At 36.3% G+C, this 13,644-nt stretch overlaps 2 protein-coding genes and 1 pseudogene across 4 annotated transcripts in view; 1 reads left to right on the plus strand and 2 right to left on the minus strand.

Moving 5' to 3' along the window:
• The window catches only part of LOC143028333 (uncharacterized), a 73,019-nt gene extending 68,224 nt beyond the window's left edge, over window positions 1-4,795 (plus strand). For both annotated transcript variants that reach the window (XM_076190267.1, XM_076190268.1), the window contains 2 exons: window positions 1,307-1,537; window positions 2,716-4,795. In XM_076190267.1, coding sequence (XP_076046382.1) covers window positions 1,307-1,537; window positions 2,716-2,870 — 386 coding nt within the window. In that variant the 3' untranslated portion in view covers window positions 2,871-4,795. The remainder of the gene's footprint in view (window positions 1-1,306; window positions 1,538-2,715) is intronic.
• The window catches only part of LOC143028335 (uncharacterized), a 279,954-nt gene that overhangs the window by 179,142 nt on the left and 87,168 nt on the right, over window positions 1-13,644 (minus strand). The window lies entirely within an intron of this gene.
• Window positions 2,115-2,234, minus strand: LOC143028647 (5S ribosomal RNA; annotated as a pseudogene).

The following is a 13,644-nucleotide window of genomic DNA, read 5'->3' on the forward strand; positions in this document are numbered from 1 at the left end:
CTTAAATACAATAGTATAGAAAACAGGAGAGGTCACTCAACGTAAATACGTAAGGATTATCTTACAAAAATAAAATGGGTGAAAAATTGAAACAGGTGATAAAATGTCACTCAACATAAATACATAAGGATGACAATTGACAAGGTGATAAAAGGACATTCAACATAAATACATAAGAAATATCCTACAGAGAAACAAAATATAAATGATAATAACAAGAAATAAGAATGGTGACAATTGACACATGTGATTCAACATAAATACATAAGGATTGTCTTACAAAGAAACATTTTTCACCCATTTTATTTTTGTAAGATAATCCTTACGTATTTACGTTGAGTGACCTCTCCTGTTTTCTATACTATTGTATTTAAGTTATTCTTTGTTGTGACACTATGTACTTTGAAAATGTCTTAATAGACGAAAACGTTCAGTATTCCGATCTTTAATTTCCTCGTGGTTACAAGCAAAAAAAAAAAAAAAAATATATATATATATATATATATATATATATATATATATATATATATATATATATATATATATATATACATATATATATATATATATATATATATATAATTAGATATAACATGAGGAGCTAAGATGAGAGGGAGGAAAGGATGGTGGGTGGGATTGAAATGGATGGGAGTGGATACTTGCCTTTTGACTTAGCTAACTCCCTTGTAAGGGGTGAAAAGCCCTAGGTATATAAACAGTTAGATATCACATTTGGGTATTACTAAAATGAAGAAACCTCTTGTACTGACATCTGTTACCAAATAAGGAAACCACAAGACTGTCAGGCCAAACATTGGAATCTGGCTATACAAATAGTCTGTTGCAAAAAGATATAAAAAGCTACTCTTTGCTTTTTTCTTTGTTGAGTGTTTCCAGTAGTTAGAGGATTTTATTGTGAAAACACTGCATAACTGCAACAGTACTAAAACACTTTGAAACATAGTAATAGATATATAAACACTGGATTACCTTTCTTCATGAGTCACACCCCTTCATCAATTTCTCCTCACTAAAAAGTAGATGGTACAAATAGAGTTTTGAGTGATGAAAGCATGACTACAACAATAGGATTCTTTTGTAGCTAATTTTGTAAAAGAGACAAGTGAGACATTAATGTTGATAATACATATGAGGCCTATGTCAGTACTTAATCTTCTAAGGAAAGTCAAATGAATACCTGGAAGTGAATTCTGAGTATTTGTGATCTTTTTTGGGACAAAGTTAGTCTTGCTATTGGATGTATTTATAAACTTTACACACCATTAATTTGTTCCTTTTATGACAGTGAACTCTGATGATGTAATGCCCAATGGCGTGCCCATTCCCATCTTCACCTGCGAACAATATACTCTTCTTCCACCTCAACACCACCACCCGGAAAAATCCAAGAATGACCTTTCAGAGGAACTCATCCTCTCTGTTACCAGGAGAACTTGTCGAAGTTTGCAAGGGAGTCCCTTCAAAGAAGCATCAGGAACCACCTTGCCCTCCTGCGGATGCACTAGCAAGACACGAGGTTAGAGGTTTTATGAGTTGTGGTCTTGAATGAATGAAAAGGTAGCAAGGGCATATGCAGAACAGACTTTGAAAATTTATTGATGCTGACCCTGAATTAAGAAGGAATTTAGAAGAAAATCAGTAAAACTTTGAGTGTCTGTTACTCATTATTTCCTCAAGGAAGAAGTAGTGTGTTTCTTAGTCTGCCTTTGTGTTTGGCTAGTTGCAATGAGTTGTGTAAAATAATTAATAATTCCTGTATATTTATTGTAGCAATGTTTATCTGTGTGAATGGAAACTCATTATGTAATCCCCCTGGTGACCACTAAACAGGTATATGATTTTAGTCTATGGTCCTTGTGCTCCAAGAAGTTTGTTCAGGGTGGGGCAGAAGCAGGAATTCCCCAAAGTGTGACATTGCCACTTTGACCACCAATTATCAGATTATCACTGACACTTGTCACCCAGTTCCACCTTGGCATGGTAACATAGGGAAATAGTGCTGCCACATGTCCTAAAATTTATTCAAGTCATTATATTATACGTATACCAAAGGCTTTTTTTCCCACTTACAACGGAGGTAACCAATTTTAAAATACCAACAGCATCTGGTGTTCCCATGTGGTCACCTAATCCAAGTACTAACCAGACCCAATCCTGCTTAACTTCACTGATTGGATGAGAAGCGGTGTGTTCAGAGTGGTATGGCCATTATAATTATAAAAAGGTATATTTGTTTTACTATACAGCTTCCTTTACTATATACAAAATATGGAAAAAATTATATAATAGCACATAGGTAGGGAAATAAGAGAGAGAGAGGGGCATGTACTAAGTTTGATATGACAGAATAACTCACAACATATGCCACAAGGACTATAGTTTTTATGAACCTACTGGAGAGTGACACAGAGCCAGCTCTGTGGAACCCCAAACTTGACTCTGAATTGGAGTTCTCTTACTTCATCTTTCTTTTTCTGGAGCAACCCTCTATGAGCATTCTATTTTCATTTTATTTCTTCTCGTTCTTCAAAATATATAGGTTAGAAAAATATATAGATTCTTATACAGTGTTTGCTAAAGCAAACTCTATAAAGAACACCAAGGTAAAGAATGAGTTGTGACATGATAACACTTTTGGAGACATTAATGCTTTGTGTATCCTTGATCCCATTCTCATTCTCTGTCCTCCTGCAGGTGTTAGTGAACATCCTAAGGGTGGAAGGAGCAGTTCTTGGGGCTGTTCGATGGATGTGGCCCCCAAGCACAAGAACCAGTTGGTTCCATCCACCCTGGCTGAAGACCTTGAGTGCATAGGTTCTTCCCGACTTGGAAGCTTGGCAATGAAATAGCTGACAATGGAGGACTTTTCGGTGTTTGAGCCATCTGTGAGAAGAGTTGCATTGGTTAGATGCAGGTCCAAAGAGAATATAATTAGGATGTACAAGGTAACTCAAAGAATATTTATAGGTTAACAGAGCTCGTAAACCACGTGTAGGTTTACTCTGCTCCTTTAAAGTTTTTGTTATCCAGCTTGACTCTCTATATCTGTTCTCCCTCCTATCAGATGGTTTTATTCAGCTAAAGAAAGAGCATAAAGGGTTGGCTGAAAGTTGGAACATTGTTCATGAGTTGCCCAACACAACCCTGAGGACATGTTTCTTTTGGCCAACTCCAGAAGAAGAAAAGATGGGAACTGTCCTGCATTTCAGAGATTCTGAGCTGGAGTGTTCATTGCATCTGCTTTTTCTTAAGCATCCTACCTCCCTCAAATGATTTAGCACAAGTCACACTTGTACATGTGGCAACCAAGGAAGTTAATGACTTACTCAGGGTGTTTCCCTTTTTATTGAAGTGGACTGTTAAAATCGAACTTGGTGCCTTGGTTGATATTCAGACAAGAAGACAAGTTTCTTTTGTTCTCAAACTCCAAGGTCTCAAATTCCAAGATGAACTCACAAGGTCTTGCTCTGGGTACCTTCAAGCTGAGTTCAAGTGTTGATATGAGACTTGGGTGCCTTGATAGGTCAAGTCCTTGGTAGTGTTCAACTCGGGTGACAGTGTTTAAAGTGACAAGGGGGTTTAAAATATTCTTTTTGTTGTAGTGATAGCATATCTGAACTGGGATTAAAGAAGTAATTGGGAAAGTGATGGGATGGAAAAAGAAGAGGGAAAAATGATAGAAGAAGGGAAGGAGTGAATTGGAACAGGTGGGAAGGGAGGGAAAGGGATGTTGTTAGATGTGAGCAGTTAAGATAGAAGGGAAAATTTATAGAAGAAAGGTAAGAGGTGGAACAGAAGGGAAGTAAGGGAAAATGATAGAAGAATGATTCTGAAGATAGGTTGAGAGTGGAGGAGAGGAAGAGTGTTGATGGGGTTGGGTGAATCAATTTTGGTGCTGATTATCCAAAGGTTCTTTTACTTTTTTGTACAAACTTTAGCTATAAGGAAACACTGTGTAATCTCTAGGTTCTTTCAAGTTAGGATAAACTTGACCACACGTGTATGTACCTGTTCTTTTCATGTGCAATGTCACAGTATATATGTATATATATATATACAAGAAGACCTGGACAAAATATGGGAATGGAGTCAGAGATGTGAAATGAACTACAATATTAAGAAATGTAGCATAATGAAATTTGGAAAAAGCAAAAATAGAATATCGGGTCAATATAAAATTGGAAACAAGGAAGTCAAAAAAAGCTGTAATATGGAAACGCCTCAATGTAACTAAAAGTATGAAAAGAATAGTGCTTTTTCTGGGTTTACAAGAGGAGGTAGAATACTAGGTAAAGGTATAGATTTAGAAAGGTAAATAAGGTCTAAAAATATTCTACTAAATCAAGAGATTACAGAACTAAGAAATGAAATTATAGATCTAAAACCAGAATAGAGGACAAAGTATAGAGAAATGAATGAATTGAAAAACAGAATGCTGAGACCAATAGAGAGTTTAAAGAATTAAACCAATAATTAAACATAGTTAAAATGAAAATGAAAGGGTGAAAATTTATGATACTAACAAAAACGAGGCTTTGAAATCAGAAGTAAAAGAACAAATACAAGCTGTAACCGAGAAAGTTGGAGATACCATAAAAGAGACAGATCATCAAGAAATAAAAAAGCAATGGAAAATAGATCAGGAAAACCAAAAAGTATCTTTTGAATTTTTTTTACAACAAGTGGAAGAAAATGCAAAGGAAACAGTCATTGAAGTAATTAAAGAGAAAGAAAATTGGGTTAGGGACACAGTTGATAAAAAAAAAAGTATATAGTAGTATATGGTATTAAAGAAAAGAACAATGTAGCTAGAGACTTAAGAAAAAAAGAGAAAGAAATAAAAGAAATTCTGAAAGAGAAACAATAGGAGGGACAAGAGATGGAAAAAGAAATAGAAGTGCATAGAATGGGATTATATTGTTATGAAAAAAAAAAACTCTAAAAATTAAACTAAGGTCTCAAATGATGGTGGAAGAAGTACTAACAAAAACAGCAAAGTTGGCAAAAAGTGAAAATTACAAAAATATATGGGTAAGAAAAAGGAAATGAGCGATGAGGAAAAAGAGAGAATGAAAAAGGGAAAAGGGAAAAGGGAATGAAAAAAAAAGGAGAACAGACCAAAAAGAACGATTATATATATATATATATATATATATATATATATATATATATATAAATATATATAAATATATATATATATATATGTGTGTGTGTGTGTGTGTGTGTGTGTTTGTGTGTGTGAGTATGTATATATATATATACTATAATAAAGTAGTAGCTTTTGTCTGCCTGTCTGTCTGTTTGTTTGTTTATTTGTTTGTTTGTTTGTACACAAGCTCCTCCTAGGGTTTTGGAGATAGACCCCCATAACCATACATATTCTGATACCCTATAACTCCAGGTACTTGGATAACTATAATTCATGAATAAAATATCATTTTGGCGAGGGTTAAGGGTTAAAGGGGTATGGTGGGGTGACACGCCACTACTGTAGTCTCCCCATCATAGAATTGCCATTTTTGTTACAAAAATTACTATGATTAAACAAACCATTGTATGTGCTCATAAATATTATTTGTATTTGTGAAATTAATGTTGCCACAAACTATGATAGCTGAAATGATTTCAGTACCGCTGCGCTGCGGTTCGTTACTTCAACTCTCGTGGGCGGGGTATTGTGTGTGTGTGTGTGTCTAAGGTCACAGCATTAACCATAGATCAGTCATATATGAACCCTGAGCTCCCTTGCGGAAAGGAAATAGCTGTTGATCATGACTCCGACGTAATCCAAGACCACGGTGAATCACATACACAGTTAAAAATAACTGAAATTATGATAATTGTGAATAGATACACTCATTTAAAAAAAATGTGTCATAAGGTAAATATGTATATATTTTTGGAGATATTGTCTCTTAAGAAACACATATTCACTACATTTAATGTTATGATTATATGGAACACCACTATGGTCATTCCACTCTTTTTGTAATGTTTTCTCTAAATGTGTAGTGGATGTGAATTTACTTACATGTTAAGAAGTTCTGCTTTTATAGTGGTATATGTTCAAATTGAGTATTATATCTTTTGGCATGAAGTGCTAATAGTATGTAATAATTGTGATTTATTTTCTTGGACTAAATGTTCTGGTTCTGAGAATGCCTATTTGTGGTCTGGCCAAGAGGCACCTGAAAGTGTCAACCTCTCCCATTTTTTATGATTGCCATTGGTGCTAAGAGTCATCACAATATATGTACTTACACACGCACACACATACACACACATGCACACACACACACACACACACACACACACACACACACACACACACACACACACACACACACACACACACACACACACACACACACACACACACACACACACGTCGGATTGACGGCGAAGATTGGAACTCCGGAAAAAACGCAATTTTCGTGGATTTCAGAGTACCTGTGTTGTATTAGTAGGGAAGGGGAAAGATCGTGGTGTAGTGGGAAGGTGAAGAAAAAGGAAAAGGGGAGGCATTATTGAGGAAGATGGAAGAAAATGAGGAAGGTGAGGAACGGGCCTTGGACGTCAAAAGATGTGCTGACGACACAGCCGAGGTCGAAAAGGTGAGCAAAGGTATCAAAAGTAGAAATATAGATAAGAGCAGCTCAATGGAAAGAGGAGATAATTATTTCTATGGATTTAATGATGGAGGAGATGACAACCTCTCCCGACTAATAAGTCTAGAGGAGAAACTAACAAAAAATTAACGAAGCATGGGAGGTTAGGTTTGGCCAACTCGCACTAGTTACACAAAGAGTTGATAGACTGGAAGAACTGGAAGAACTAAAGAAGGAGAATAAAAAACTACCTAAAGAAATAGAAGAATTAAAAAGACAGTTAAGAGAAGTAAAGGATGAGAATGAGGAATCAAAAAGAATAAAGAGTCCATAGTAAAAGAGGTAAGTGGTTGGAAAAAAGTCCAAGAGAATAACAAAATTGAATTTAGAGATATAGTGAAACAACAGATGAAAGAACAAACTAAGGACACATTCATTAAAGTGATGAGAGAGAAGGAGAATATAGTAAGAGACTTAGCAGATAAAAAGAAATGTATAATTATATAAGGAATGGAAGAGAAGCATAACCCAAATATGACTACAAGAGTAAAGGAGGAGATGGAAAAATAAACAAGGTAATAGAAATATTTCAAGAAGGTGAACAAGAAATAGAGAAAGAAATTGAAAAAAATATATAGACTGAGGGAATACAATATAGACAAGACCAGACCAATTAAGGTTAAATTCAGGTCACAAAGGACAGCAGAGAAAGTCTTATCAAAAACAGGGAAACTACCAAAAAGTGATCAGTATAAATAAGTATGCATAAAAAGAGAGACGAATAAAGAGGAAAGAGAGAAAGAGAAAACAAAAAGAATCGAATCTAAGAAAAAAAGTAAACAGAACAGAGTCAGACAAAGAGAGATTCTATTGGAAATAAGAAACAAACATTCTAATTGGGATGAAGTGATCAATGGAGTTCCACAAGGAACAGTTTTGGCCCCAATAATGTTTGCTATATATATTGATGATATGGAAAAAGGAATTGAAAGTTATATGTGCTTCTTTGCGGACGATGAAAACTGTTGAAAAAAGTAAACACTGTAGAAGATTGTGATTCGCTGCAGAGTGATCTCAATAAAGTATGAGAATGGAGTAGGAAGTGGGAGATAGAATTCAATATTAAGAATTATAGTATAATGGAATTTGGAAGAAGCAAAAAAAGAATAGTGGGATCATATACATTGGGAGAGGAAGAAATTAAAAAAGTGGAAAAAGAGGACCTGGGAGTCATTATTATGAATAATATGTCCCCTGGGAAACATATAAACAAAATTTTTGGAGAAATTTATAATCTAATAAGAACAATCAAAGTGGCATTTACATACCTGGACGAAGAAATGGTGAAGAAAATACTAGTCACTTTGATAAGACCAAGATTGGAGTATGCAGCGACGATATGGTCACCTAGAACAAAAAAATGTATAACAAAACTTGAAAGAATACAAAGAGCAATTACGAAATTAGCTCCAACGCTCTCAGAACTATCATATGAGGAGAGGCTGGCAAAACTTGAGCTTCAGACATTAGAACAAAGAAGAGAGAGAGGAGACATGATAACTATTTATAGAATCATGAAAGGTATGGAAATTATTGATAGAGAGAACCTAATAAAATGGTATAGTAGAGATACAAGAGGACACGAAAATAAAACAAAAAAAAGACAATTATAGGAGACCTGAAAAAGAGCAGCTTTCCCCACAGGATAATAGACGTTTGGAACAAGTTAGATGAAAATGTGGTGTGTGCAAAAAGGATACACGAATTTAAAAACAGGCTATATAAAACGAGATATGAAAACGGGACACTCACGAGCATAGCTCCCCTTCCCGTAAAATACAACAACAACAAGGTAAATAAACACACACAAACACACAGTGTGTGCAAATACTGTTCAAGAATTTAAGAACAAAATTGATGCTAAAAGACAGAAATACGGGTCACTACGAGCATAGCTCCCTTCCCGTATAATGCAACTAGGTAAATAAATACACACTTTCGTGAGTAAAAACTATCCTCTGGCACCTGTGCAATACCTGTTCAAAGGTATTAATGTGGTAACGAAGACCACGGGTTTACAAGAGCTCAACAACACATCTTACAAGTCATGTTTTTATCGTTGGTCTTCGGCACAAATCTGCTCCAGAACCTCAGCTTTATCAACATCTGAGGCACATGCCCTTGGGTCCAGTGCCATGCCTCCAGTGTCGAGGTACCCTGTTAAAGACCGACTGACTGAGACTGTGTGTGCGTGCGTGCGCGCGCGTGTGCGCATGTGTATGTGTGTTTTCCTCTCTTTCTCTCTCTCTCTGAGAGCTATACTAATGCCAACAGTTGTACTATTACTATTAGTACTAGTACTATCATTATTAGACTAGTACTAGTAATATCAGTCTTACTAGTTCTAGAAGTAATTGCTATAACTGGACTAGTATTACTAGTACTAATGCTAATTCTACTAGGGGGTCTGCAGAGGGGGATATATACAGTGGCGATTCTAGTACTATGAAAGTGGGAGGGCCAGCTGGAAAAAATATAAAAATAAGATATGCAAAAAAACTGGGGGGGGGGGGCAACCTGGGGGCCGGCTGAAAAACTGGGGGGGGGGCATAGTCCTCCCGGGCTCCCCCCTAGAATCGCCACTGGATATATACAAAAAGAAAAGGATTATCAAAGAAAGTAATTCTGTAATTAGCCAAGAGAGATTTTTTCAGATATTCTAGTTTTCTGTGACAGGAGTACCAACCTCATTTCTACCCCAAATGATCACATGATCTCCGTTTGTGAAGGACCTGGCAATGAATCCCATTGTACAAAAAGACGTTAGCCAGAAAACCATAATTGTGCCAAAATGAGCCCTGTGTTTATGTGCCCTAGACTTATTTAATGAATTATGCATTGTTCTTTTTCAATGGTGGGTAATCATAGGAAATGGGTGATCCTTCCTCCATGAGGTCAGACGACATGACATGACAATCAGTTGATCGAGGCAAACAAACCTATATGGTCACCTGATCAAAGTAAAGAACTCCTGTCATGATTTCTTCATGTGCCATATACATTATCTTCAATTCACGTAGATACGTCTAGTCACTACTTTACGTTTTCTACGCTTTTTCACGGTAAAAGAAAACAGTGTCTGCATCTTCAAGCCCAATGGCCAAATGTTCAGGCCTTTACAACTTTACAAAGCAAGATTAAGCCACAGTGGTGAGGTACAGAGGCTGCACATCCCTCAGGGGAACTCAGTGGAGAGCCTTCTCAGCTGTGTCAATAATGGTCCGAATAACATTAAACATTCAAACAACTTGTCAATTTCTACAAATTTTGGCTCTGATAAGTCTTTTGGTGTATCCTAATGTATTTTTGTCTATATTTACCAATCAGATTTTGGTATCATCTCTGTATTCCTTATCAATAAATATTAAAATCTCCCCTGCTGGTTTATTTATTTATCTATTTATTTATCTACTTATTAATAAAACCTTTGGAAGAAATTTCAAGACTGCTGATATACCATTATGGTGCACCTGCAAGACCTGAAGCCAATGATTTATCAGTATTCAGTAGCCTGTCAACCATCTCGTCCAAACAAAATGGCCAAAAGAGGTGGCATATCCATTGTCAGGTCTGTCTTAGGATAGGGGTTATCTATGAATCAAACAAATAAATGAATATATGCACACCCTTGGGACCAGGTTCCTCCCGTCTACCTCTCATTGCACTGTGTACAACTCTCCCTCTGGAGTAAGTTTGAGTAAAATAAGTAACCTGACAATTTTGGGCAAAATCCGTGAGTCACTTTAATCTTTTTTTTTTTTTTTTTTCTTTTGTCATTTTGGTGACCTGTTCCGATTGGGCCACCATCTCACCCACAGGTGGAAGGCAATAAGGCCTGCTGTCGATTGCACTTGGATACCACTCAGGCAAGAGGTACGGGCGCTAGAGGCAGAAATGTGAAAAATCAGAAAATGTGGTAGTACGCCACGCTCACGTCCTTGGGTCCACCATACTCCCGTCTACCACACAGTGCACCGTGTGCGACTGTCTCCCTCTGAAGTAAGTTTGGGCCAAATTGGTGACCTGATGATTTTGGACAAAATCTTTTATTGTTTTTTTCATTTTTTTTTTTTTGTGACCTGCTCCAATTGGGTTATTATTATTAATAGTTAAAAGAAATGCCCATATAATTTTTTACAGTGAACACACAAGCCGAAGGCACAAGCTAAAATAAAATAAGTTGGAGAAAAACAGGACCCTACAAGCGTAACTGTTATCCTGTATATTACAACGCAGTAGACACGCACACGTACGCATATATATACAAAAATATTATACTCGACACTACATAATTGTATGAAATTCGTAAATATGCATCGCCTACTTAACTGACTATAATTCCAGTCAGAAGTGTCTGTATCAATTCTTTCTTCAGAAGCTTATCATTCTCATTTATGAAATATAATTATAGATACATACATATACCAAAGGCTTTTTCCTCCTTACACGGGAGGTAGCCAAAAAAAAAAAAAAAAAAAGGCATAGAAACCACTCCCACTCATTCCATCTCCTACACACTCCACTCCCCTCTACCCACTTCCCTCTCTCTTATCTTAGCAGCTCCTGGATGACGGGTCATCCCTGCATCTTGTCCACTGCCCTGGGTCAGAAGCAGTGTCGCAAGACACAGCACATCCACAAATAGGCCACTTAATTAAATTGGCGACCACCCCTCTCCGTCCCCTCATGCAGAAAAGGAGAAGACGGGGAGAAATCCCTTCGGGCTGCATCAATTTATTTCTCATACATACTCCCTCACCTCCCATCCCCCACCCACTCCCCCTCATGCATCATAGCATCATCCATACATAATCATTCTTCATTCACCCCTATCTTCTGTCTTCCCCCGTCCTTCCTCTTTCCCAATACCCTTTTTACCCCATTCATCCCTCTCATCCTTGGTCGCCCCCTCATGTTCACTCCTTCCACATCTGCCTTCCACACCTCTTTTACTAGTCTTTCTTCACTCATTCTTTCCATGTGTCCAAACCATCCCAATACTCTTTCATCAACCCTATCTTTCAACTCCCTTTCCACCCCTATTTTCCTCCTCACCTCCTCATTTCTCACTCTATCTAGCCTAGTAACTACTATCATACTTCTCAGGCATTTCATCTCAGAGCAAGGTATAAATAAAAAACAAAATGATAATGTAAGACATGATATTGAAACTCAAAATGTGTCAAAAAGAAATAATCACGAGTTTTTTAAAACCATGTACTTTAATGCTCGTAGTATTAGGAACAAATTTCAAGAAATACAGGCGTATGTCAAAAGCGAAAATCTCGATATGATAGGAATAACTGAGACATGGTTAAATGGTACAGAGTTCGAAGCTGAATTTAATATTGCGGGATTTAAACACTTTCATCGGGATAGAAACCACAAGAAAGGTGGGGGTGTTCTGTTGTATGTTAAAAACAATGTTCATGCTTGTGTTTTAGAGAAAGTTAAATAGGATGCATATGATAGTTTGTGGGTTGAGTTAACCCAAACAAATGGACAAAAAATGAATATAGGTGTAATATATAGGCCAAAGACATTATCATTAGCAGACGACAAACTGTTATTTCAAGAACTGTCTAGTTTCTGCAACCGGGATTTATTGATAGAAGTCGGTGAAACTGTTGCAAATAGCGATCACAACTTAATTAGATTCAAACTCCTAATTTTTTTTAGAATAGATATTGTGTTTCTAAAATACCCGATTTCAGTAAAGCTCAGTTCATAGGACTACGTCAGGAGTTTCAGCTTACAGATTGGGAAGCAAAATTAAACGAAAGATCTGTAGATCAGATGTGGGAAATATATCAAAATACGCTCACTAAGATGATTCATACTTACATTCCTTTTAAGGACAGACGTCCCCCAAATCAGGCTCGCCCAAAGTGGCTCGACAAAGAAACTGAAAAAAGTATTGCTAAAAAGAGACAGGCTTATAAGAAATATAAGTGCTCGGGTGCATCTAATGACTGAAAATTATGTATCAATACAGAGAGATTTAAAAAAGACAAAAAGAAAAAGAAAACGACAATACGTAATGAACATCGCTGATAAATCCAAAGAGAATCCCAAAGAATTCTATAGTTACATTAGAGATAAAAAGGTTGTTAGAAATCACATTGGTCCACTATTATCTAATGACGGTCAACTTGAATATTCAAATGAAGGAATGTGTAATATCTTAAACAATTATTTTAGCTCGGTATTCGTAAACGAAACACCTCAAAGTGAATTCCAAAAGTGAAAAGTGAAAAGTCTAGGGTAAACTAACTCACTACGGTAAATATAACAAAAGAAAAAATTAAAAGGTGTATAGATAAACTCAAAGCTAATAAAACACCAGGGCCTGACGGTTAGCATCCAAGAATCTTAAAGGAAATGAAAAATGAGATTGTTGTTCCATTAGAAATTATTTTCAAGAAATTCATCATATCCGGAGATGTCCCAAGAGAATGGAAGCTAGCTAACGTTAGTCCCATATTCAAAAAAGATGACAAAAAGAAACCAAATAACTAAAGGTCTATAAGTTTGACTTCAATCGTAGGAAAAATAACGGAAAGTTTCATCAGAGATGCTATCGAACATCATTTAGAAAGTAACCGTTTGATAAATGATAGCCAGCATGGTTTCAGACGGAAACGTTCTTGCGTGACTAACTTACTCGAATTCTACAACACAGTTATCTCGAGTTGACAAAGGAAACAATATAGATTTAATATATCTAGACTTTGCAAAAGCTTTTGATACCGTCCCACACGAAAGACTACTTACTAAATTAGCTTTACACGGAATAAGTGGTAGCCTATTAGGTTGGACTAGTAATTGGTTGAATGGTCGAAAACAGAGAGTTGTTTTAAATGGAAAAACTTCTAGATGGAAAAATGTTACAAGTGGAGTTCCTTAGGGTTCCGTTCTTGGGCCACTTCTATTTATAGTATATATAAATTATATA

Source organism: Oratosquilla oratoria, chromosome 9, assembly GCF_046742065.1.
Source record: "Oratosquilla oratoria isolate Oo_2021 chromosome 9, ASM4674206v1, whole genome shotgun sequence".
Classification (NCBI taxonomy): domain Eukaryota; kingdom Metazoa; phylum Arthropoda; class Malacostraca; order Stomatopoda; family Squillidae; genus Oratosquilla; species Oratosquilla oratoria.